The following is a 24,460-nucleotide window of genomic DNA, read 5'->3' as shown; positions in this document are numbered from 1 at the left end:
GGGGTGTCTGTGGGGGGCCCGGACTAACTGCGCTCCTTGTTGCCTCTTCTGCCCGCCTCCCTGCCCCCCCAGTCCAGCTTCGATCCCCACCACCGCTCCCAGCCCAGCTACGAGCGACCGTCTTACCTGCCCCCGGGACCTGGCCTCATGCTGCGGCAGAAGTCCATTGGTGAGTCCTCCGCTCTGCTCCCTTGTCTGTTGGGGGGCCTTCTGTCAAATGGGGGTGACCGCCGGAGGGGGCACAGACCGGCAGCACGGCGGGGCGGCCTCTCCTCGCTTCCGTCCGTCGTCCCGGGGTGTGGGGAAGCGCTGCGAGGCCTGCCCGAGGTGCCCGGGCCTAAGGGAAGGAAAGTTCCCTCTGCGCGTGCGCGCGGAGGACTCGCCCCAGGCCAGAGTGCGGCGGCCCTCCAGGGACTACTTTCTCCTCTAGTAAGTAGCTCCTTAAGCCTGCGTGGGCGGGCGGCAGGTTAGACCCTGCCTGGGGCGCTCCCTTGACTAGGCCGGCGGCCAGCCTCCGCCCCCACTGAAGGAGGCGAGGCGGCGGCGGCCTCGGCCCCGGGGCGCTCCGGGTTCGGAGTACACCCCCCCACACCTCCCACCTCCCCCCCCCCCCCCCGCCTCTCCCTTCTTCCGGCTGGCCCAAGCAGCCCTTCCGCCCCGGGCTGCCCGCCTCACTCGTGCCTCCCATCCAGGGGCAGCGGAGGACGAGCGGCCTTACCTGACGCCCCCCGCCATGAAGTTCAGCCGGAGCCTGTCGGTGCCGGGCTCCGAGGATATCCCGCCCCCCCCAACGACGTCCCCGCCCGAGCCCCCCTACAGCACCCCTCCAGCCCCTTCCTCCTCCTCGGGCCGCCTCACTCCCTCCCCCCGGGCCGGCTCTTTCAACCCGGGGAGCGGGGGCCCGCTGCCTTCCTCCTCCCCAGCCTCCTTCGACGGGCCCAGCCTCCCCGACTCCAGGCCCCCCGGCCGGGACAAGGGGCTCTACCACGCGGGCCCGGGCGTGCTGCCCCCCGCCCACCACCACCCGCCACATCACCACCACCACCACGCACCGCCCCCTCAGCCGCACCACCACCACGCCCACCCTCCCCACCCCCCGGAGATGGAGACGGGGGGCTCCCCCGACGACCCCCCGGCCCGCCTGGCCCTGGGCCCCCAGCCCAGCCTCCGCGGCTGGCGAGGAGGCGGCCCGAGCCCGTCTCCCGGGGGCGGCCCGGGGGCCTCCCCTTCTCACCACGTTGGCTCATCCCCCGCCCCTGCCCTGCGCTATTTCCAGCTCCCACCCCGGGCGGCCAGCGCCGCCATGTACGTCCCGGCACGCTCGGGCAGGGGCCGCAAGGGCCCCCTGGTCAAGCAGACCAAGGTGGAGGGCGAGCCGCAGAAGGGGAGCCCCGGGGCGGGCCCCGCGGCCCCGGCTCCAGGGGGCCCGCAGCCCGCGGCGGCGGCGGTGACGGCGGCCGAGAAGAACTCCATCCCCATCCCCACCATCATCATCAAGGCCCCGTCCACCAGCAGCAGCGGCCGCAGCAGCCAGGGCAGCAGCACGGAGGCCGAGCCCCCGGCCCCTACCGACGCCGGGGCCTCCCCTGCCTCGCCGGGGCCGGCCCCAGCCCCTGGGCCGCCCACGTCGCCTCTGCCCGCGCCGCCTTCGCCCAGCGGCCCGGCCACCCTGGACTTCACCAGCCAGTTCGGGGCGGCCCTGGTCGGGGCGGCCCGGCGGGAGGGCGGCTGGCAGAACGAGGCCCGCCGCCGTTCCACGCTCTTCCTGTCCACCGATGCCGGGGATGAGGACGGCGGGGAGGCGGGCTTGGGCGGTTCGGCCCCTCCCGGGCCACGCCTGCGACACTCCAAGTCCATAGACGAGGGCATGTTCTCGGCGGAGCCCTACCTGCGGCTGGAGACGGGCGGCAGTGGCGGCGGCGGTCCCTACGGAGGCTACGGGCCCGGCCGAGCCTACGGCGGCGGCGGCGGCGGCGGGGGGGTCAGTGCCTTCACTAGCTTCTTGCCCCCGCGCCCACTGGTCCATCCGCTCACCGGCAAGGCCCTGGACCCGGCGTCGCCCCTCGGGCTGGCCCTGGCGGCCCGGGAGCGGGCGCTGAAGGAGTCCTCCGAGGGCGGCGGCGGCCTGCCGCAACCCCCTCCCCGACCCCCATCTCCCCGCTATGACGCCCCGCTGCCGCCACCTCCGCACCCGCACCCGCACCCCGCGCACCCTCTTCCCCACCACGAGCCAGTGCTGCGCCTCTGGGGCGCTCCGACGCCCGAGCCCGGGCGAAGAGAGCTGAGCTACCGGGCCGGCCTCGGGGGCCAGGACAAGGCCCTGGCCGCCAGCCCCCCGGCGGCCCGCCGCTCCCTCCTGCACCGCCTCCCGCCCGGACCCCCTGGCGTAGGGCCCCTGCTGCTGCAGCTGGGGCCGGAGCCCAGCCCGCCGCCCCCTGCTGCTAAGGGCTGGAGGGGAGGGGGCGGCCAGGAGGATCCGGAGCGCCTCCCGCTGCACGTGCGCTTCCTGGAGAACTGCGAGCCCCGCGGCGGTGGCGGCCGGGGGGGCCCCCCGGAGGACGCGGTCCCTGGGCCCCCGCCGGTCTCCCCCTCGTCCCCTCGCGGCCGGGAGGAGAACGGGCTGCCTCTGTTGGTCCTACCGCCGCCAGCCCCGTCTGTGGACGTGGAGGACGGCGAGTTTCTCTTCGCCGAGCCGCTGCCCCCGCCCCTCGAGTTCTCCAACAGCTTCGAGAAACCCGAATCGCCCCTGACGCCCGGCCCCCCGCCCCCCCTGCCCGACCCGCCTTCTGGAGCCCCCGCTGCCCCTGGCGGCGCCCCGGCGCCCGGCCCGTCCCCGGCCGCTGTCCCCGGCCCAGCCCTGGACTCCACGGCGTCCAGCCTGACATCCTACGACAGCGAGGTGGCCACGCTGACCCAGGGGGCCTCCAGCGGCTCCGGAGATCCCCCAGGCCCGGGGCCCCAGGTCCCCGCGGCGCCCGCCCCCGCCGTACCCGTGGCCCCTGGCCAGGCCTCGGGCCCCGACCCGCCACCCGGCACAGACTCGGGCATCGAGGAGGTGGACAGCCGGAGCAGCAGCGACCACCCTCTGGAGACCATCAGCAGCGCGTCTACACTGAGTAGCTTGTCAGCCGAAGGGGGCGGCGGCGGCGGCGGCGGCGGCGGCGGCGGGGGGGGAGGCGGCCCCGAGCTCCTCGACACCTACGTGGCCTACCTGGATGGCCAGGCGTTCGGCGGGGCAGGCGGGGTCGGGCCGCCCTACCCCCCGCAGCTGATGACCCCGTCCAAGCTGCGAGGCCGGGCCCTGCGACCGGGTCCGGGGGGGGGTCTTCGGGACCCGACCACCCCCACCAGCCCCACGGTCTCAGTGGCCGGCGCCGACGGGCTGCTGGCTCTGAGCGGCTGCGGGGGCCCCCAGCCTCCCGGGCAGGCCGACAGCGACGGGGCGCCGGCTCCCTCGGGGGCCGCCTCGCTGCCCCGCAAGCTGCTCCCCTGGGAGGAGAGCCCCGGACCCCCGCCCCCGCCGCTGCCCCCGCTGCCCGGGCCCCTGTCCCAGCCCCCCGCCTCGGCCTTGGCCACGGTCAAGGCCAGCATCATCAGTGAACTGAGCTCCAAGCTGCAGCAGTTCGGGGGCGCCGCGGCCGGCGGGGCCTTGCCCTGGGCCCGAGGAGGCAGTGGGGGAGGTGGGGACAACCACGGAGGCCCCAGCTATGACCGCACTGCCTCCCTGCAGCGACAAAGGTGAGCGGGGCGGGAGGCGCGATTTCCTGTGGGCCCCCCTCCGGGCCGCCCTCGGGCCTCACGGCTTCTCCCTCTCCATCCCAACCCTAGGCTCACGGACGACCCCCCGTCTTCGCTTCTCTCCAAGCCAGTCAGCAGCTTATTCCAGAACTGGCCCAAGCCGCCGCTGCCACCGCTCCCCTCGGGGTCCGGGGGGCCCCCCGCGGCGGGGGGAGCCGGCGCTGGCTCGCCCTCGCCGTCCTCCTCTTCGTCCAGCCGCCACCTCCAGGGCGTGGACTTTGAGATGCGCCCTCCCCTCCTCCGCCGCGCCCCCAGCCCCTCCCTGCTGCCCCCCTCGGACCACAAAGTCAGCCCGGCTCCCCGGCCCTCGTCTCTGCCCATCCTGCCCTCCGGGCCGCTGTATCCCGGCCTCTTCGACCTCCGGGGCTCGCCCACCGGAGGGGCTGGGGGCGCCTCGGACCCCTTCGCTCCCGTTTTCGTGCCCCCCCACGCGGGGATGGCGGGGAGCCTGGGCGGGGCGCTGGCCGGGGCCTCCCGTTCGCTGTCGCCTACCCGCCTGCTCTCGCTGCCCCCGGACAAGCCGTTTGGGGCCAAGCCGCTGGGCTTCTGGACCAAGTTCGACGTGGCCGATTGGCTGGAGTGGCTGGGGCTGGCCGAGCACCGAGCTCGCTTCCTGGACCACGAGATCGACGGCTCCCACCTGCCCGCCCTCACCAAGGAGGACTACGTGGACTTGGGCGTCACCCGGGTGGGTCACCGGATGAACATTGACCGCGCGCTCAAGTTCTTTCTGGAGAGGTGATGGCCGGCCCACGAGGACCCTCGGGGAGGGCTCTAGCGCGGCGGCCCTGCCCCTCGGACCGCTGGCCAGACGTCACGTGACGCTCCCTTGTCGCCCCGCCCTCGGCGCCCCCCCCCCCCCCCCGACCTAGCCTGGTCACTTGCTTCTGCCAGCACTCATCCCACTGGACATGCGCACCTCAGACGTGGGGGCAGCTGGGACTGGACAGTATGTGCGTCGGTGTTGGGGGGAGGACGTGGGGACAGATGCGACCCCGCTCCCTCCCAGGGAGATGGCCAAAGCTGGGAGGGGTGGAGAGGGCGTGAGGAGGGAAGATGTACCCCGACTTCCCCCTCTCCAGGTCCCTGGGAGAGGGGGGGCGAGAATATAGCAGAGCCATAAGCGGGGAGCCCAAGGCAAATTGGATGATGGGGGCTCCCTGGGCAGTAGGGGAAGGGGGTAAAGCAGGGGTCCCCAATCCCCTCCCTAGGCCCCAGATTTGACCATCCCCATCTCTCGCCTGATTTCCCCGCCCAACCCTAACTCCCATCCCTCTCCGGCCTTCTCTCCTCCCTCCCTCCCTCCCTCCCTCCCTCACTGTCCTGCCACCTGGTCTCTTGCACGCTCCTTTGCACGCCCGCTCGCCTATGCGCCCCCCCCCCCCGCTGCTATTTTGCACAGATTTGCGCTATGTCTCATGCTTTCTTGCACACTCCCCGAGGTGGTGCTTGCAGGTCCCTCCCAGCTGTTGCGACCCAGCTTTCTTGCACGCTCACTCTTCTCTCCGCCCCCCTTCATTCTATTGGCTCTCTCCCCCATAGTTCTCTCCCCCGGGACCTCAGGGCGCTGTCCTCTGCTCCTTTGGCCCTTCTCCACCAGGCGCTCTTTGGGGCTGCCTCTTCCATCCAGGCTCCCCCGACACACACTTCCCCTGCTCCCGGCCTTCTTACTCCTTTGCACTTGCCACACCCCGCACATGCCCCCCCCCCCCCCTCTTCGTCTGGGGCCCGCATTTCCACGCATCGTTCCCTCCTTCGGGCCCAGCTAGCTCTGCGTTTGCACTTGATTACATTTGCACACTCACCTGTTTCTGTTCCTTTCTCATGACGGCCCTCTTCGCTTGCACACGTTCCGGACCCTTCTCTTGCTCAGTCCCCTACTCCTGGCTCCTCTGGCCATCCTCCCCTTTTCTGGCACAGCTGCTCACCCACTCGTCCGCCTGTCTTCCGTGTTCTTCTCGCCGAGGTTCTGGCACCCTCGCCCTGCGCTCTCCTTTGCTTGCATTCCCTCTTCTGAATTCCTGCGGCCCCTTTTGCACACGAATCTTCTTTCGCCCACTGACTTGCCCACACGTCTCACACTCACTCCCTTTTCTCCCGGGAACTTCTCTCCTTTTGCACACTCACTTTTCTGGCCCCTCGCCCGCCCATCTCTTGCTCGGCTCTCTCATCCCGGTTCTTGCACGCCCGCTGGCGCCCCCTCAGACTCTTTGGAGCCCCGCAGCCCGGGTCTCGGACACGCTCCTGGCTTTCCGCCGCCCTTCCTCTAGACTTCGACGGTCCCCTTTGCACACTTGCCTTCTCTCAGATTCTATTTCCAGGGGGCTGGTTCTTCCTAGCTCAGCCTCTCACCCTCCTGCATGACGGATCCTCGCCCCTCCCCTTCGAGCATGGCTTCCCCTCTTTCTGCCCCTCCTCCCCCAGTGACCCCGACGCTTCCTTCCCCCTCCCCGCTCCGCTCCCTCACAGACCCGGGGGTGGGGGCGGGAACTGGACCCCTTCCCCAAGCCCCTCTAAGCTTCCCCACACACTCGTTCAGCTGCCAAAGAAGGGAGCTCCCTTTCTTCCCCCTCACTCCAAGCCCACCCTCCCTTCTGCTACCCCCCCATTCCCGGGGGGCTGCTCCGTCCATGGGGGGGGCTCCCAGCCCTCTTCCCCCTCACCACGTCAGGGATCTGCGGGTTATCTTGCGGGAGGGTTGGGGGGAGGGGGGAGAAGGGGGTGAGGGAATCCGTCCTCCCTCCCTCAGGTCCGTCGTCCGTTGTTCTCCCCTACCCCGGGGACCCCGCGGTGTCCGTCTATCAAGGGCTTGTTCATTCCGGATGGGCACCGCGGAAGGGGGCGGGGTCAGGGAGGGGGAGGGAGGGGAGCGAGACCCAGGGTGGGAGGGGCGGGGGGCGGGGCGGGTCCGAGCGTGGGGGGAGGTGATACAAAGCAAAAAAAAAAAAAAAAACAAAAACCCACAAAAAAGCTCAACTCGAACCCCGAAGAATTGTCTTCCAGAGGGGGTGGGGGGCGGGGGGCGGGCGGGGGCACGCAGGCAGCCGCAGCGTTCCGAGTTAGGACGCTGCCCCTCCAGGCCAGACGGCCCTGCCGAGGCCGCCCTCTAGGGCCGAGGCGACGTTCCACGGAGGCCCGGGGAGGGGAGAATCGATGGGGGGCGCCCCTCCCCCTCTCCGATTTTGCAAAGAAATGGCTTTTTGTACCGGGTCATTCTTTATAATTAAACTCACAGTATCCACCCTCCCCTCGAGCCCGCCCCACCTCCTTTGTGGCCACGCCCCTGCCGCCCCGCCCGGTCCCGCCTGGCTGCCCCTCTCCCGAGGGGCCACGGGGCTCGTGCGCAGGCGCGGCCCCGCCCTCAGTCCTCCTCGGTGGGTCCCGCTCCCAGGGCCTCGAGCATGCGCCGTCGCGCCAGGGCCCGGCGCAGGTGCAGGCGGTAGTCTCCGAGCAGGAGCTCGTCGTGGCGTGCGAGGGCGTGAAGGATCCCGCGCGGGCGGAGCCCCGAGCGCAGCAGGCGGGAGCGGGTCTGGAAGTCCGTGACGGTGATGAGCCACCTGCGGCGGCAGGACGGACGGAGGGTGGGCCCGGCCTCGGTGTGCCCAGCCCAGCACCACCGCCGCCTCCCTGGCCTCAGTGGGCACACAAGCTTCTGCCGAAGACTCGCTGTCACCCCCGCCCCGTTTCCCCATCTCACCCCCGACATCCCTCCGTGCCTCCGGGGGCCTTTGAGAGATCCGGGAGCTGGGGGGGGGCGGGGTTCTGCTGTGCCGGGCCTGGAGCAAGGGATACTGGGGAAAGACGCTGCCAGGGGCACAAGGCTCACGCACGGCGCCGGCCCGCCCCCTCCAGCCCCTCTCAGGGCCCCTGCTCAGTCTCCACATGCCTCCCCAGGCCCAGGGCTGGTCATTGCGGGGGCCTGCTGTGTGCCAGAGCTCCCAGCTTTCTGCACTCCAGCCCTGGGACCCCAGGAGTCAGGATCCCTGCAAGCCAGCCAGCCAGCCTCCTCACGTCCCGGGTCAGCTCACTTCCTGGGGCTCCGGTCAGTGGGGGGACTCATTGCCATGTCCTGGTCTGTCCAGGGTCACCCCATGTCCATGCTCAGCCTCGTGGTCAATCCCTGTGTCTCCGGTCAGTGGGGACTCATTGCCACGTCCTGGTCTGTCCGGGGTCACCCCGTGTCCACACTCAGCCTTGTGGTCACTCCCCGTGTCTCCGGTCAGTGGGGTCACTCCTCATCCCTGCTCCGTCTGAGATCACACTGTGTCCACACTCAGCCTCGTGGTCAATCCCCGTGTCTCCAGTCAGTGGGGACTCATTGCCACGTCCTGGTCTGTCCGGGGTCACCCCGTGTCCACACTCAGCCTTGTGGTCACTCCCCGTGTCTCCGGTCAGTGGGGTCACTCCTCATCCCTGCTCCGTCTGAGATCACACTGTGTCCACACTCAGCCTCGTGGTCAATCCCCGTGTCTCCGGTCAGTGGGGACTCATTGCCACGTCCTGGTCTGTCCAGGGTCACCCCATGTCCATGCTCAGCCTCGTGGTCAATCCCTGTGTCTCTGGTCAGTGGGTGTCCCTGCTCTGTCCAGGGTCACCCAGTGTCCACACTCAGCCTCATGGTCAATCCCTGTGTCTCCGGTCAGTAGGGGGACTCATTGCCACGTCCTGGTCTGTCCAGGGTCACCCCGTGTCCATGCTCAGCCTCGTGGTCACTCCGTGTCTCCAGTCAGTGGGGGGACTCATTGCCACATCTTGGTCTGTCCAGGGTCACCCCGTGTCCACACTCAGCCTTGTGGTCACCCCATGTCTCCAGTCAGTGGGGGGACTCATTGCCACGTCCTGGTCTGTCCGGGGTCACCCCGTGTCCACACTCAGCCTCGTGGTCACTCCCTGTGTCTCTAGTCAGTAGGGGTCACTCCTCATCCCTACTCCGTCTGAGATTACCCTGTGTCCACACTCAGCCTTGTGGTCACTCCCTGTGTCTCCGGTCAGTGGGGGGACTCATTGCCACGTCCTGGTCTATCCGGGATCACCCTGTGTCCATGCTCAGCCTCGTGGTCACTCCCCGTGTCTCTGGTCAGTGGGGGTCACTCCTCTCATCCCTGCTCCGTCTGAGATCACCCCATGTCCACACTCAGCCTCGTGGTCAATCCCCGTGTCTCCGGTCAGTGGGGACTCATTGCCACGTCCTGGTCTGTCCAGGGTCACCCCGTGTCCATGCTCAGCCTCGTGGTCACTCCCCGTGTCTCTGGTCAGTGGGGGTCACTCCTCTCATCCCTGCTCCGTCTGAGATCACCCCATGTCCACACTCAGCCTCGTGGTCACTCCCTGTGTCTCTAGTCAGTAGGGGTCACTCCTCATCCCTACTCCGTCTGAGATTACCCTGTGTCCACACTCAGCCTTGTGGTCACTCCCTGTGTCTCCGGTCAGTGGGGGGACTCATTGCCACGTCTTGGTCTGTCCAGGGTCACCCCGTGTCCACGCTCAGCCTCGTGGTCACTCCCCATGTCTCCAGTCAGTGGGGGGACTCATTGCCACGTCCTGGTCTATCCGGGATCACCCTGTGTCCATGCTCAGCCTCGTGGTCACTCCCCGTGTCTCTGGTCAGTGGGGGTCACTCCTCTCATCCCTGCTCCGTCTGAGATCACCCCATGTCCACGCTCAGCCTCGTGGTCACTCCCTGTGTCTCTGGTCAGTGGGGGACTGATTGCTACATCCTGGTCTGTCTTGGATCACCGTGTCCACGTTCAGCCTCACACTCACTCCCCATTTCTCCGGTCAGTGGGGGGACTCATTGCCACGTCCTGGTCTATCCGGGATCACCCTGTGTCCATGCTCAGCCTCGTGGTCACTCCCCGTGTCTCTGGTCAGTGGGGGACTGATTGCTACATCCTGGTCTGTCTTGGATCACCGTGTCCACGTTCAGCCTCACACTCACTCCCCATTTCTCCGGTCAGTGGGGGGACTCATTGCCACGTCCTGGTCTATCCGGGATCACCCTGTGTCCATGCTCAGCCTCGTGGTCACTCCCCGTGTCTCTGGTCAGTGGGGGTCACTCCTCTCATCCCTGCTCCGTCTGAGATCACACTGTGTCCACACTCAGCCTCGTGGTCAATCCCCGTGTCTCCGGTCAGTAGGGGGACTCATTGCCACGTCCTGGTCTGTCCAGGGTCACCCCGTGTCCATGCTCAGCCTCGTGGTCACTCCGTGTCTCCAGTCAGTGGGGGGACTCATTGCCACATCTTGGTCTGTCCAGGGTCACCCCGTGTCCACGCTCAGCCTTGTGGTCACCCCATGTCTCCAGTCAGTGGGGGGACTCATTGCCACGTCCTGGTCTGTCCGGGGTCACCCCGTGTCCACACTCAGCCTCGTGGTCACTCCCTGTGTCTCTAGTCAGTAGGGGTCACTCCTCATCCCTACTCTGTCTGAGATTACCCTGTGTCCACACTCAGCCTTGTGGTCACTCCCTGTGTCTCCGGTCAGTGGGGGGACTCATTGCCACGTCCTGGTCTATCCGGGATCACCCTGTGTCCATGCTCAGCCTCGTGGTCACTCCCCGTGTCTCTGGTCAGTGGGGGTCACTGCTCTGGGCCCTGCTCTGTCCGGGCTCACCCTGGGCCTCCAGTGGGTGGGCTTGCTGGATTTCCCGGGGCCGGGCTGGCCACTCACCGGTCCTTGCGGCCGGCCGTGCCGCAGATGACGTTCATGTTCTCGTAGCGGATGCTGCTGACGCGGCCGCTCTCCAGGGCGCCCGGCACCTCGGCCTCCAGGGCGTTCAGCAAGTCCAGGTGGGTGAAGTCGTACTCGGGCTAGGAGGAGGAGGGAGGCGGGTGGGCATCCCCGGCGGCCGCGGGCCCCGGGCAGAGGGAGGCCGGGCCGGAGGGCAGGCTCACCGCGGTCTCCATGCACAGGCAGAGGGGCTGGGCGGGCGGCGGGCTGGGGAACTTGCGGATGCAGGGCAGCTCCCGGTCCAGGGCCTCGTACTCAGCCAGGATCTGGCGCACCTGGAGCTTCCTGGGGCAGAGAGGCCGTCGGTCAGGGCCGCAGCCCAGCAGGCCGCCCGCCCGCCCGCCCGCTGGGCCGCACTTACGAGGATTTGATGGTTCGGCCCAGGTTCCGGGCCTGTGCGTCCTCCGGGGTCTCCAAGTCCATCAGTGACACCCCCGCTCCTAGGGACAGAGCCAGGCCGGGGCTCCTGTGGCAGCTCCGGCCCCCCCAAGCCCCCCCACGCCCTGCCCGGCCCCCCTCACCTGACTCCCAGCGCCCCGGGGGGCTTCGAGAGCCCGAGGACTCGCCTTCCTGCTGGGGCAGCAGCTGCGGCTGCTGCGGTTGTTGTTGCTGCATCTGGGCAGTCGGGAAGAAGGTCAGGGGCCTCGCTCAGCCCTCCCCAGAGCCTCCCCGAAGCCCGGGCCTCCCCCCCCCCCCGGCCCTCTCCCGGCTCTCCCCCACGTCTCTCCTCCACATCTCTGCTCCTCTCTCCGCATCTCCCCATCTGTGCCGTGCCTCTGTGTCTCTCCAGAGGCTCGCACCCAGCACCCCCATCCCACGCAGACTTGGACAAACAGAAAAGATTCAAACAGCCCGCATTCTAATGGGGGGAGGGGCGACTGGGGGGCCTGGACACCTGGCTCCTCGGCCAGCCGCCCACAGATGTCACTCCATGGCCCTCTGCTGCGCCCCCACTGGCTGGACGGCCCCCGGCCCTCGAGCAAGCCCCAAGGGAGGCGCCTCCTTCCCCAGCAGCTCCCAGGTAGAACCTCAGCACTCCCACAGGAAGCCTCTCCTGCTCCCACTGCCCCCTGGGCCCGTCCTCCGTCCCACTCAGCCTAGCTGGGTACAAGTGTCCCAGGATTCCGCTGCGTCTCCCTCCGTTGTCTGTCTGTCCATCTCTGCCCTTGTGTCTCTCTGTCTGTCCTCGTCTCTGTCTGTCTGTCTGTCCTTATGTCTCTCTCTCTCTCTCTGTCCTCCTCTCTGTCTCTGCCTCCGCCTCCCTCCATTGTCTCTCAGCCTCTGTCCCCGGGTCTCTCCCTGGCTCTGCACAGCTCTCTCTGCCTCTCTGGGGGGATGGAGGCCGGTGTGCCTCAGTCTCCCTCCTCGCCTCCTTCTCCCCACGCTGCGCTCCCTATCCTTCGGCGGCCGGGCCGACCACAGCCCTGGAGACTCAGCCTTTCATGGCACAGTAGGGAATAGGGCAGGGTGACAGGGACCCAGGCATCCTGGCCCCCAGTCCGGGAGTGTGTCTGGAGCTTTCTCAGGGGTTCTGGCCATCGCCTCTGCCCAGCCGGGTCCTGGGATGTTTCTAGGATGCGGATGCCCGTGTGCCTGCATGTGGGGTGGCCTGGGTTTGGGGCCCTGCTTCAGCGGTTAGTCAGGGTGACCCTGGACCGGTCACTTCCCCCTCTCTGAACCAGAGCCAGGGAATGGGGCCCCTCCCCCACCCGTCTAGCTCTCTGGCTGCCCCCCTCCCCCAGGGGCTGCCGGGTCCTTCCTTGGGGGAGGGGGAGAGGGCCTGGCTTTGCAGCCCCGGCGCACAGTAGGCCATTTCTCCGGGCTTGAATTGAATTCAATGGAGTTGAACTGAATGGAATCACGGAGGCCTCTGGGAGAGCGGAGGGCGGGTGGGGGCGGGGAGGGAATGGCTGGGGCCCGGCTGCCTCGGCTCTGAGGGTAGGCTGGCAGGCCTGGGCCCCGCGGAGGACGGCGCTTTTCCCGGCGGGCTCCCTGGGGGAGAAGGACTGGGGGCCGGCACGCCCCGGTCGTGCCCCGGTCCCTGAGGAAAAGGGGGCGCCGTGGGGAAAGGCTGGAAGCTAGGACGCCTGGGTCCCCACCGGGGCCTCTGAAGCAGGGCGGGAAGGGCGCTCGGATGCCTGGGTTCGATCCCCGGGGCGGGGGGCGGGGGGCGGGGGGCGGAGCCGCCAACCTGCGGGCTGGGGGGGACGGGGGCGGAGCCGGGCCGGGGCTGCGGCGGCGGCGGCGGCGGCGGCGGCTGCGGCGGCGGCGGTGGCGGCTCCGGCTCCGGCTCCGGCTCCCGGTGAGTGTCCCCGCGCCACCCCCCCGAGGCCCTGCCGGGCCGGGGCCAGGCTCCGGACTGGGGAGGGGGCGGGGGGCGTCCCACCTGGGGGAGGGGCAGGCGCCTCCAATCCCCCGGCTTCTGGGATTCCCCCGGGCGGCGGGCCCGCTCAGCCTCCCGAGGAGGGCAGGTGCCCCGCTCTCTTGCAGCCTCCCAGCCAGGTCCCCAGCCCCAGCCCCGGCGCCCAGTCCGGCGCGACAGCCCCGGAGGCAGCGCGGACTCCATTTCCCAGCAGGCGTCGCGGCCAGACGTCCCCCGCTCGCCTGGCTCGGTGCCCCAAGGGCTGCTGGGAAATGGAGTCCCCGATCCCGATCCCGGGAAGGGGGCCGCGGGCTGCGGGTAGATTGGGGGTGCAGGGCATTCGGTATCCCGGCGGAGGTTGGAGAGCTGGCGGGCCGAGAAGCGCTGCGGAGGGGGAGACTCCCTTCGGGGCCAGACTGCTGCAGCGTGAGAGCGGAGCTGGGCTGAGGCCCCCTTGTCCTCCCTCCCCCAGGTCCTGTGGCATCTCCCAGAACGTGGGGGACCGGGCTGGGGGGTCGTGTCCCCTCTGCGCTCCCCCATGGGCTCTCCCCGGCCGCCCTGGACGCCCCCTAGGACTCGGCAGGAATAAGGACAGGGTGAGCGCCCCCAGCGCCCTGCCCCTGTGGGTCTCCTCGTCAGTCCCCATCCGCACCCCCCTCTGCGTCTCCCCGCTGGTCATCCCCCACCTTCGGCCGCGGCTCTCCCTCCGTGCCGGCCCCAGCCACCGCCCTGGCCGCCCCTCACCATCCTGCCCTGCCCTGCCCTCCCTCCTCCCTAGAGCCGGCCCGGTCTGCACCTCCCGCCGGTCTCCCCGTGTCTAAACTTTCTCTCTCCTCCCTCCGCCCCCTGGCCGCGCCGTTGGCCTCCCCGCTGCCCCGCCTGGGGTCCCAACCTCCCTCCCCCCTTCTCCCCTCCTTTTGCCAGGTGGCTCCGGGCCCCCTCTGCATGCTCTGCGCATCCCTCCTGCTGTCCTCTGGCTGCCCACAATCCCTTGTGGCCCCCTGTGTCCATCCGCCCATCTGCCCGGCCTCTAGCTCCATCTTGGGCCATCTCGGAGCTCTCCCGCCCGCCTCCCCTCTCCGTCCCCATGGAGCCACCCACTCCCTGCCCCTGCCCCTGGCCCAGCTTCCCAGCCTTTGTCTCTTCGGTGCCCTCCTTCAGCACTTCCCCCGGCCTGTCTGCCCGCCCGGCCTCCTCCCGGCCCACCATCTGTCCCCGCTTCCTTCCTGTTTACCCCTTCTCGGCCCTCCGGCCATCCCGGCCATCCCGGCCATCTCTGGCGCCTCTCCCTTCTTCTTCCCCATCCGCACTGCCCCTTCTCCCAGGCTCCGGCCCCCAGTGCCTGCCGGGCACCTGAGCTCTGTCTGCTCCCCTCTTCTTCCTGACTCCCCTCTCCCTCTCTGCCTGTCTCTGTCCGTATCTCTCTCTGTCTCTGCCTGTCTCTCTTTGTGTCTCTCTCTCCCCCTCTGACTGTCTCTGACTGTCTCTGTCACTTTCTGTGTGTCTCTCTCCCTCTCTTTGTCCATGTCTCTCTGTCTCTGTCTCTGCCTGTCTCTCTTTGTGTCTCTCTCTCCCTCTCTGCCTGTCTCTGTCTCTGCCTGTCTCTGTCTCTGCCTGACTCTCTGCCTCTGCCTGTCTCTGCCTCTGACTGTCTCTCTGTCTCTGACTGTCTCTGTCACTTTCTGTGTGTCTCTCTCCCTCTCTTTGTCCATGTCTCTCTGTCTCTGTCTCTGCCTGTCTCTGTCTGTCTCTGTCTCTGACTGTCTCTCTTTGTGTCTCTCTCTCCCTCTCTGCCTGTCTCTGTCTCTGCCTGTCTCTGCCTCTGACTGTCTCTCTGTCTCTGACTGTCTCTGTCACTTTCTGTGTGTCTCTCTCCCTCTCTTTGTCCATGTCTCTCTCTGTCTCTGTCTCTATCTCTCTCTGCCTGTCTCTGTCTGTCTCTGACTGTCTCTCTTTGTGTCTCTCTCTCCCCCTCTCTGCCTGTCTGTCTCTGTCACTTTCTGGGTGTCTCTTTCCCTCTAATCCTGTCTCTCTGTCTCTGCCTGTCTCTGTCTCTGCCTGTCTCTCTGTCTCTGTCTCCCTCCCCCCACCCCCGTCGTCTCCCCTTTCTCCAGGGCAGGACACCCAGCAGCCATGTCCGGGGACTACGAGGATGACCTCTGCCGCCGGGCTCTCACGCTGGTCTCTGACTTGTGCTCCCGGATCCAAGATGCTGATGAGAAATGCCAGGAGTTCTGGCGCATCCGGGGCTACCCGCGGCCCTCCGACGCAGGTGTGCGTCCTCTAAGGCCTTCCCGCCCCAGCCCTCTGGCTCGCTCGCCATCTTGGACAAGGGTCCTGAAGGCCCAGGTTCTCTCCCAACTTTCCCAGCAGTCTCTGGGGAGGAGGGCCAGCTTTGGGGGCCAGGACCTCGATTCGAATTCCCCTTTCTAGGGGTGACCCGGGGCCCGCCCCCTTCCCGGCCTCAGGGATCTCCCTCCCATGATCCCTTGCTCCAGCCTGCTGGCTCTGCCTTGGGGGGGGGGTCGCCCCCGGGCTTGAGGGTTAAGGAAGGGGTGGCAGGAGCGAAGGGCCCGCGCAGGACACTCTCCGCCTCCCCCAGATATCTCGGTGAGCCTGCTCTCCGTCATCGTGACCTTCTGTGGGATCGTCCTGCTGGGCGTCTCGCTCTTCGTGTCCTGGAAGCTCTGCTGGGTGCCCTGGCGGGACAAGGGGGGCTCGGCCCCTGGGGGCGGCCCCCTGCGCAAGGACCCTGGGGCCGGGCTGGCGGGGCTGGTGGGTGGCGGGGCCGCCCACCACCTGGGCCCCGGCCTGGGCGGCCCGCACCACCTCCTGGGCGCGCCCCACCACCACCACCCCTTCTCCGAGCTCCTGGAGCCCGGTGGCGTGAGCGGCCCCGACCTGCCGGAACCCTCCTACCTAGACATGGACTCCTACCCGGACGCCGCCGCTGCCATGGCCGCCGGGGTCAAGCCCAGCCAGACGTCGCCCGAGCTGCCCACCGACGGCAGTGCCGGCCCCGCTGGGGGGCTCCTCCTGCTGCCCCCAGGCGGGGGAGGTCTGCCCAGTGCCCAGTCACACCAGCAGGTTACCAGCCTGGCCCCTCCGACCAGGTAAGAAGCGCCCCTCACTCCGTCTGCCCCGATGCCCAGCGCCCGGCTCTCCTCCTCCTCCATGGGCCTCCCCTGGGCTCCTCCCCAGACCTCCCTGCCCTTCCTTCCCTCTGCGTGCCCTGCTTCCCCTTCTGGCCCAGCCTCTGCCTTGCCCCTCTCTCTCTCTCTGTCTCTCTCTGTCTCTCTATCTCTCTCTGTCTCTCTGTCTCTCTGTCTCTCTGTCTCTCTCTCTCTCTCTCTCTCTCTCTCTCTCTCTCTCTCTCTCTGTCTCTCTCTGTCTCTCTATCTCTCTCTATCTCTCTCTCTCTCTGTCTGTCTCTCTGTCTCTCCCTCTCTCTCTATGTCTCTCTCTGTCTCTCTCTCTGTCTCTGTCTCTGTCTCTCTCCCTCTCTGTCTCTGTCTCTCTCTCTCCCTCTCTGTCTCTCTGTCTCTCTCTGTCTCTGTCTCTCCCTCTCTCTCTATGTCTCTCTCTGTCTCTCTCTCTGTCTCTGTCTCTCTCTCTGTCTCTGTCTCTCTCTCTGTCTCTGTCTCTGTCTCTCTCTCTCCCTCTCTGTCTCTCTGTCTCTCTCTGTCTCTGTCTCTCTCTCTCTCTCTGTCTCTGTCTCTGTCTCTCTCCCTCTCTGTCTCTGTCTCTCTCTCTCCCTCTCTGTCTCTCTGTCTCTCTCTGTCTCTGTCTCTCTCTCTCTCTCTCTGTCTCTGTCTCTCTGTCTCTCCATCTCTCTGTCTCTCTCTGTCTCTGTCTCTGTCTCTCTCTCTCTCTCCGTCTGTCTGGCAGCATCTCCCCTGCATCTCTGACCCTGCCTCTGCCCCATCTCCCCACAGGTACCCGGCTCTCCCTCGGCCCCTCACCCAGCAGCCCCTGACTCCCCAGCCCCCTGCCCCGAGCCTGCCAGAGCCCGAGGACAGAGCCCCGGCCCCGGCCCTGCCTCTGCCCCTGCCAGCGGGAGAGGAGAAGTCGAGGCTCATCGGGCAGATCCAGCCGGAGCTGTACCAGGGGGCCGGGGCCGGGGGCCGGCGGGCAGGGGCCGGGCCGGGCGGGGGACCGGGGGCCGGCCGCTTCAGCTTCGCCCTGCGCTATCTCTACGGCTCTGACCAGCTGGTGGTCCGGGTGCTGCAGGCCCTCGACCTGCCGGCCAAAGATTCCAATGGCTTCTCGGACCCCTACGTCAAGATCTACCTGCTGCCCGACCGCAAGAAGAAGTTTCAGACCAAGGTGTGGGCAGGGGGCTGGAGCCCGAGGAGAGGCGGGGGCAGGGGCGGGAGTGACCATCGGGCTGGCCTCCCCGAGCCTCGGTTTCCCCATCCACCGGTCCGGGTCTGGGCAGAGAAAGTGGGGGGCCTGGAAGCCCGGCCTCAGCCGCCCGGGCCCCCCGCAGGTGCACAGGAAGACGCTGAACCCCGTGTTCAACGAGACCTTCCAGTTTGCCGTGCCGCTGGCCGAGCTGGCGCAGAGGAAGCTGCACTTCAGCATCTACGACTTCGACCGCTTCTCCAGGCACGACCTCATTGGCCAAGTGGTGCTGGACAACCTCCTGGAGCTGGCGGAGCAGCCCCCTGACCGGCCGCTCTGGAGGGACATCATCGAAGGCGGCTCGGTCAGTGCCCCGCCCAGACTCCCTGATGGCCTGACCTCGGGCTGCCCTCACCCAGCAGCTGCTAGATCCCCGGCCCTCCCGCTCCCCCCAACCTGCCCGGCACCTGCACGCCCTGCTCCCAGCTGCGGACAGCTCTCTGGCCTCAGCCCCTCCTCGCTCGGGGCCTCAGTCTTCTTATCTGCAGACTGGCTTAGAGCAGCTCCCAGGGCACGTCTAGAGCCAGACCCCCAAATGGGGCCTCCCCCACCCCCGACCCTTGGGGCCCTGCTCCTCCTCACAGCTCTCCCATCTCTTCCCATCCCTAATTCAGAGCTCCTGGGCCCCCTCCAGCCTCCTGTTTGGGATGCTGTGTCTCTGCCTGTCTCCATCTCTGCCCCTCTCTCTTGTCTCTGTCCATCTCTCTCTCTCTCTCTCTCTCTCTCTCTCTCTCTCTCTCTCTCTCTCTCTCTCTCTCTCTCTCTCTTCTGTCTGTCTTTTCTCTGTCCATCTCTATCTCTTCATTCACTGTCTGTCTCTCTTCTCTGTCTCCGTCTCTCTCTCTGCCTATCTCTGTCTCTGCCCCTCTCTGTCTCTGTCTCTGTCGTATCTCTCCCTTCTCTTTGTCTCTGTTTCTCTGTCTCTGTCTCCCCTCTATGTATCTGTCTCTTCTGTCTGTCTCTCTTTTGTCTGTCCATCTCTATCTCTTCATTCACTGTCTGTCTCTCTTCTCTGTCTCTGTCTCTCTGCCTATCTCTGTCTCTGCCCCTCTCTGTCTCTGACATATCTCTCCCTTCTCTCTGTCTCTGTCTCTCTGTCTGTCTCCTCTCTCTGTCTCTCTTCTCTGTCTCGTCTCTCTGTCCCTCCTGGTCTCAGGCCAAGTCTCTTCACGGTCCCCAGGCATCTCTCCTGTCTCTGTCTCCCTCAGCCTTGGCTCAGCCTCTGCTCTTCCTCCCATCTTCCCATCCCGGGGGAGAGGAGGGGCATGGCTATGGCTTTACCAGGCCTGGCAGGGAGCCAGGCTGTTAAATGGATCGAAAGCCCGAGGGCATTCAGGGAGAGGAAGGGAGATGGGAAGGCTGAGAGAGCTGGTGACAGAGATGGGGAGAGGGGGAGGAGAGGAGAGGAGAGATCACTGGGTGGAGGGATCAGGTCTCTGGCGCCCCCTCCCTGGCTGCCATTTTCTAGCTGAGAAAAGGGCAGTGACTTGAACACCATCTCTTCGGATGGGGAACCCCAAGGCAGAAGAGGGACAGACCCCAGGGCTGCTGCTTGGGTCCCAGCGGCTGATGGGAAGGCCATGGAGGAGGCAGCCCTACTAATCTATCCAACTTGGTTAAGGCCAATGGCCTCTGCGTTTGGGGAGGGAACAAGAGCGCAGTGGCCCCAAGATGCTAAGGGAGGAAAGCCTGCCGCTGTCAGGGCCCAGCCTTCTTTGCCCAGGCCGCTGGCGGGGCAGAAGGCTCCATGGTGTGGGAAGGGGCAGGGGTTCTGCAGAGAAGGCCTCTAGGGGGAGGTGGGAGCTGGGAGACGAGGCGCCCCAGATGGGACTGCCAAAAGACTCATCCGCCAGGGCTGCTGGAGAGAGAAGGTGGTGGCGGAGGAAGCTGTCCCCAGAGACCATAGGGAGCCACAGCCTTTAGCGAGCTGCCCTGGAAGCTAGAGAGAAGCTGGTCTGGGGCAGGGAGGGGGTGGCGGCAAGCAGTGGGAGGGGGCTGGAGAGGGAGACCACAGACTCTGCTGGTAGAGGCTCCCCGCCTCCACAAAAGCTCAGAGCTGGCCAGAGAGGGTCTGCACGGGCTCCGCTAGCTGGAGAGGAAGGGCAGTCTCCTCCCTTCCCAGGCCTCTAGGCCCAGGAGGGGGGCTGGACACTCCCATGAGGCCCCTCTCCTGGCCAGACTCCAGGGGGGACCCGGGCCGGCTCTGACTGCGGCCCTTGGCGTCCCCCTCAGGAGAAGGCTGACCTAGGGGAGCTCAACTTCTCCCTGTGCTACCTCCCCACGGCCGGGCGCCTGACCGTGACCATCATCAAAGCCTCCAACCTCAAAGCTATGGACCTCACGGGCTTCTCCGGTACCGGGAGGGGCCTGGGGGAGGGGCCCGCCTGAGGGGAGGAGCCTGTGGGGACTTGAAATCCGGGCTGAGAAGGCCCCAATCGCTAGGGGGTTCCCGGAGGGCCAGCTAACGGGGCAGGAACACATAGAGCGCCGGGCCCGGAGCCGGGGCGTCCGGGTTCAGAGGCGGCCTCGGGTCCCTTGGCGCGGAGAGCTCAGAGCCCTGCTCTCCCGCCTCCTCCCAGACCCCTACGTGAAGGCCTCCCTGATCTCGGAGGGGCGGCGGCTCAAGAAACGCAAGACCTCCATCAAGAAGAACACCCTGAACCCCACGTACAACGAGGCGCTGGTGTTCGACGTGGCCCCCGAGAGCGTGGAGGCCCTGGGGCTGAGCATCGCCGTGGTGGACTACGACTGGTGAGCGGGGCCCGGAGGGGGCGGGGCCGCGGGCGGGGCCGGCCACTAACCACGCCTTCTCTGCTCTCCGCCCTCCGCCTTCCCCGACCAGCATCGGGCACAACGAGGTCATCGGTGTGTGCCGCGTCGGGGCAGACGCCGCCGATGCCCACGGCCGGGAACACTGGGCAGAGATGCTGGCCAATCCCCGGAAGCCTGTGGAGTACTGGCACCAGCTGGTGGAGGTGGGCCCGCCCCTTCACCCCCTCTTCCGGCTCTCTGGTTGGTGCCGGGGAAACTGAGGCCCGGTCCCATCTCCCTCCTCTCCTCCAGGCGCCGTGGCTCCTCGCGAATGGAGGAGGGCCTGCCCCCGGGCCGACTTCCCCCAAGGGGAAGGAGTGTGCTAGGCTCCCCCGTGCCCCCACCCCGGCCTGAGGCCCAAGAGGGAGGGCGAGGGTGAGGGTGAGGGGCCTCCTCACGGGCTTCTCCTTTCCAGGAGAAGACTCTGTCCAGCTTCACCAAGGGCACCAAGGGTCTGAGCGAGAGAGAGAGCTCCGAGTGAGCGGTGAGCACAGCGGGGGCGGGGCCGAGGGGCGGGGCGGGGCCGAGGGGCGGGGCGGGGCGGGGCCGGAGACTGCTAACGGGGCAGAGCCCAGGCCCTCCGAGAGGGGAGGAGCGGGCACCACAGCTGCAGAGATTGGGCAGGGACAACAGCGAAGGGCAGCCGGGCCGGGCACTGACCCCAGCCTCCTGCCCGCTCTCTCCTCCAGGTCCTCACGTCCCCACAGAGAAATTCATCTCCTCAAAGCCATATGGCCTGAAGCCGTCCAGTGCTGGGGAGGGAGGGAGGGAGGCCCCAGGCTGCTCCCCCACGGCCTCCCCATCCCTGCCAGGGCCTCGAGGCTCAGAGGAGGCCCTGCCTGCCCCACTGTGTCGGTCCTCCTGTCCTCGGGCTCCCCCTGAGGGAGGCGCTGTGCATGTCCAGGGGCCCAGCGGGCCCTTCCCCTCCGTCTGTCTGCCGTCTGATCCGCGTCTCCCCTCCCTCGAATTGCTGTGACTGTCCGGGGGCTCCTCCTGGTATCTGCACCCCCTCCCCCTGGCCGGCCTCTGTGCGGGGCCCGCGGGGCTGGCTCCTCGTGCCCAGCTCCTCCTGTGTCTGTCCTGTGTCTGGCCTCCCTCACTGCTGCTGCTAACACCGGAATAAACACACGCCGTGGGTCTCTCCCCGCCCAGCCGTGCTTTGTGGGGGCTCGTCGGCCCCTTGTGGCTTCGAGGCCCAGGAGGCTCCTGATCCCTGTGGGCTCTGGCCTGGAGGGGCCCGAGGGTGGTGCCTGAGCCTCCCCTGGGGCTGTGGAAGGAAGTGATGAGATAGCATCCTGTTTGAGGAACAAGCAGGGTTCGAGGAGTACCGGCGGGGGAGTGATGTGTAAGAAGCCCGGAAAGGTGGAGGGGGCCTAAACAATGAAGGGCATTGAATGCCACCCAGCATTTTGTATTTGCCAGGGAGGCGCCAGGGAGCCACAGGACGTTGGGGGGGAGGATGGACCTGGGCCTTAGGAAAATCCGTGTGGTGGCTGAAGGAGGATGGACCAGAGGGGGGAGCTAGCAGTAGTCCCGGTGTGAGGCAGAGGAGAGGAAGCACAGGCCCGGTGCCATGTGGGCTGTGGTGAGCCTCGGGACAGGGAGGAGAATGGTGATGGCTTCCACTGAAGAAGGGAAGGTGTCCGGGGAGCTGGGCGCTCAGAGCTCAGAGAGCAGGGCCTGGGCTCAAATTTCTCCGGGAGGGAGACCCTGGGCAAGTCATTTAACCCCCATCGCCTTGTCCTGCCTTGGAAGCATACACAGTGCTCATTCTAAGACCGAAGGGAAGGGCTGAAAAGAGGGGAAAGCTGGGGGCGGGCGCGAGAGCTCCGGCCTGGCCTCGACTATTGCTCGACGGGCACCAGACACCCAAAGGAGATGTCCAGTGGACAGTTCCACAGCTTCCCGTCACTTCGGTGCCGAATGAAGCACCGGCAGATTGGAAGAGGCAGGTCTTAGCGGCCCGAGATTGGGGAAGCTGAGGCCGCGGCGAGCCTCTTTCGGGACCTCTCCCTCCACTCTGGGGAGAAGTAGTGCCATGTGGATCGGGCCCTGGGCTTGGGGTGCGGGAGGCACAGCTGCGGCGTCCTGGGCACGTCCTTCCCCCTGTGTGCCTCAGTGTCCCCTGCGGGAGCTGAGCGCAGGCTCTCCGGGACTCTTGGCTCCCACTGAGGCTTGGCCTCATTCTTTCTGCAGTCCCCGTCAGGCGGGGCCCCAGCGGCTCTCCTCCTCTAGGACTCCCCCTGGCCCTCGCCGCCCCGTCTCTTCCTCCTCCCCGCAGCCGGAGCTTTGCGGTCCTTGGGGTGACAGTCGCGGGCGAGGCGTGGCCAATCAAGCTTCTAGGCGGCTCCAGGTCCGCCCCGTGAGTCGCGCGGGCTGGGGGTTGGCAGCCGCAGGGGACGAGACTGGGAGAAATCGAAATCCCTGGAGCCCGAGAGACAGCCAATCAGAGCGCGAGTTAGCGGTGACATCACAGGCTGCGCTGAGGTTCCTAGGGCGGCAGTCTAACAGCCGCAGCGAATGCGGCGCTGGCACCAGTCAGAAGAGGCAGGAGGGAGGCGTTCCTTCGCGCGGAGGCGGGTCAGCCAATCACACGCCGCGCTGTCTCGGTGACGTCACCAGTCGTTGAGACCAGAAGGAGGACCGCGCACCATTTGGCTCTTGGGTCTTTGAGCCTCTGTTTCAACTTCGGAACGCTGGTCCGGAAACAGATGTGTGGAGGAAGCATCGGAGAGTGGAAATCCTGCCTCCGAGAGCTTGTTAGCCAATCGGAACTCGTGGAGTTCCGTGACGCCACGGATCTCCAAGCAGATCTGTCAGGCTTCCTATAAGCACGCATGCGTGCTGCGCATGAAGGGGAAAAGGAGGGAAAGGAAAGGGGGCTGGGACTGCGAATGAGACGCAGCCCGCAACGTAGTGGGGGGAGAGAGGGGGGCGGTCAGCGAGCCTGCGAGAGGCAGAAACCTGGAAAGGGAGATAGAAAAATAGGTGGGGACAGAAACAGACTCTGGTGGAGATCCTGGAGACAGCCAGAGAGGGAGAGGCACCGGTGGGCGGGTGGATGGAGAGAGGAGAGCCGGAGAGCACCCTCCGGCCAGGGTAGCCAGGGGCTCGGCTGGTGGGGGAGGGGGGAGGCGGAGCCAGCGACTCCACTAGTAGGGGGAGATGGTGGCGTGGGGACAGAGACTGCAGATCTCAGGGGCTGATGGGAAATCCTGGCCAAGAGAAACTGCCCCAGATCAGCAGAAGACAGACAGCCACGGGGAAGGGGGGAGGGGCAGGAAGGGCAGAATGAGCATGAGGGAGAGAGAACCTGCCCATCAGGACGGGGGCGGCGGTCCTCCTCCTCAGGCTGGGAAAGGCCAGTGTTAGGGCTCTGAATGAGGCTCTTAGAGCTGGAAGATGGAGTCTCGCACTTTCTTTTACGGGATCTGGAACCCTTGGCCATTCAGCCAGTAGACCTGGAAGCTGCCTTTTTCCGTGGCCCCGTTTCCCAGGCTTCCCCAATGGGGCCACCACAGCCCTGGCCACCTTTCCACCACAAAAGTCCACCTTGTGAATCATTTCTAACCAGGATCTGGGCCTCAAGAGTTCCTTCGGCTGTATGTCTGCATCCTGCCAGATGGGGCGGGTCCCTGAGGCTGCTTCTCATACTTGGTCCCGGGGCAGAGGGGTCTGCAGCAGGTGCTGTTAGTTCTGTTTTACTTCGACCTCCGATGACTCGGGAGAGAATGCTTGCTTCGGTTGGAGCTGATCTGGGGTCCCCCCCCATTTCTGAGAGCCTGAAGATCTCAGAAGGACTCGACAGAGACACACAGCAACTATGGGGATTCTAACTCAGGCCTTCTGGCTCCAGATCTCCTGAAGGGAAAGACTTTAAACTGCAGGATTCCCCCTCCTCAGGCCTCATGGAGCCTCAGGGGTCAGGATCCAGGGACTCCACGGCAGGAACCTTTGAGATGGTCGAGACTAACCCGTTTATTTTTATGGATGAGGAGAGCAAGACCCATCCTGGTGCAGTGCCTATGATCACACTGGACACAAAGCCAGGATCTAAATTCAGGTCTTCAGATTCCAAAGCTGGTGCATTGCAGTTTATGTGACATCCCTCCTAAGGCGAGAGCCCCTCTCTACAACACACAATCCCAGCTGGAAAGGACTTTGTCCCCATGTCCAGGATAAGAGGAGCCGCTGTGACCTCTTGATGGACTCTCAGTATAGAACCCCCCCCCCCACAACGGCTTGGTAACCCAGCCCCCAGACCAGGACCTGGCTAAGAAAGGATGGGCCCATCCACTGTGGTACCTTCCACAAGAGACTTTCACTGCTCTGTGACTCCTTGTGACCACAGCACGC

The 24,460-nt window shown here is 66.7% G+C and overlaps 3 protein-coding genes across 8 annotated transcripts in view; 2 read left to right on the top strand and 1 right to left on the bottom strand.

Moving 5' to 3' along the window:
* SHANK1 (SH3 and multiple ankyrin repeat domains 1) overlaps window positions 1-7,044 on the top strand; it is a gene marked incomplete at its 5' end in the record, with an annotated part of 47,942 nt that extends 40,898 nt beyond the window's left edge. Inside the window, 3 exon segments of the mRNA XM_056826247.1 lie at window positions 73-169; window positions 693-3,738; window positions 3,829-7,044. Coding sequence (XP_056682225.1) covers window positions 73-169; window positions 693-3,738; window positions 3,829-4,540 — 3,855 coding nt within the window.
* C4H19orf81 (chromosome 4 C19orf81 homolog) lies at window positions 4,768-13,429 on the bottom strand. Of its 3 annotated transcripts, none has more exons than XM_056825627.1 (6): window positions 11,423-11,556; window positions 11,049-11,142; window positions 10,889-10,967; window positions 10,692-10,812; window positions 10,468-10,607; window positions 4,768-7,355 (listed from the first exon to the last, which is right to left on the bottom strand). In XM_056825627.1, the coding sequence occupies exons 2-6, from the start codon at window positions 11,140-11,142 to the stop codon at window positions 7,160-7,162; spliced, it is 630 nt and encodes a 209-aa protein (XP_056681605.1). In that variant the 5' UTR covers window positions 11,423-11,556; the 3' UTR covers window positions 4,768-7,159. The 3 variants fall into 3 exon arrangements, with proteins under 3 accessions (XP_056681605.1, XP_056681604.1, XP_056681603.1); XM_056825626.1 differs by lacking the exon at window positions 11,423-11,556 and adding an exon at window positions 11,302-11,405; XM_056825625.1 differs by lacking the exon at window positions 11,423-11,556 and adding an exon at window positions 12,914-13,429 and having other exon boundaries at window positions 7,147-7,355.
* On the top strand, window positions 13,362-21,247 carry SYT3 (synaptotagmin 3). 4 transcript variants are annotated; one of them, XM_056825599.1, is made up of 10 exons: window positions 13,362-13,485; window positions 15,009-15,161; window positions 15,492-16,002; window positions 16,825-17,215; window positions 17,379-17,597; window positions 19,526-19,646; window positions 19,873-20,044; window positions 20,136-20,268; window positions 20,520-20,588; window positions 20,794-21,247. In XM_056825599.1, the coding sequence occupies exons 2-9, from the start codon at window positions 15,023-15,025 to the stop codon at window positions 20,583-20,585; spliced, it is 1,752 nt and encodes a 583-aa protein (XP_056681577.1). In that variant the 5' UTR covers window positions 13,362-13,485; window positions 15,009-15,022; the 3' UTR covers window positions 20,586-20,588; window positions 20,794-21,247. The 4 variants fall into 4 exon arrangements, with proteins under 4 accessions (XP_056681577.1, XP_056681579.1, XP_056681576.1 ...); XM_056825601.1 differs by having other exon boundaries at window positions 15,009-15,238; XM_056825598.1 differs by having other exon boundaries at window positions 15,004-15,161.
* Window positions 21,248-24,460: the final 3,213 nt, after the last annotated feature.

Source organism: Monodelphis domestica, chromosome 4 (assembly GCF_027887165.1).
Source record: "Monodelphis domestica isolate mMonDom1 chromosome 4, mMonDom1.pri, whole genome shotgun sequence".
Taxonomy (NCBI): domain Eukaryota; kingdom Metazoa; phylum Chordata; class Mammalia; order Didelphimorphia; family Didelphidae; genus Monodelphis; species Monodelphis domestica.
Note: the sequence above shows the minus strand (reverse complement) of the source record. Positions and strands in the feature narration are given on the sequence as shown.

Coding starts and splice junctions, on each gene's coding strand:
- C4H19orf81 (XM_056825625.1), bottom strand. CDS start 13,429: ATGGGGGAGCGCAGAGGGGACACGACCCCCCAGCCCGGTCCCCCACGT. Junction 11,143..12,913: donor GGCGCCTGCCCCTCCCCCAG/GTGGGACGCCCC, acceptor CCGACTGCCCAG/ATGCAGCAACAACAACCGCA. Junction 10,608..10,691: donor GCCTGTGCATGGAGACCGCG/GTGAGCCTGCCC, acceptor TCCTCCTCCTAG/CCCGAGTACGACTTCACCCA.
- SYT3 (XM_056825599.1), top strand. CDS start 15,023: ATGTCCGGGGACTACGAGGATGACCTCTGCCGCCGGGCTCTCACGCTG. Junction 15,162..15,491: donor CCCGCGGCCCTCCGACGCAG/GTGTGCGTCCTC, acceptor CGCCTCCCCCAG/ATATCTCGGTGAGCCTGCTC. Junction 17,598..19,525: donor ACATCATCGAAGGCGGCTCG/GTCAGTGCCCCG, acceptor CGTCCCCCTCAG/GAGAAGGCTGACCTAGGGGA.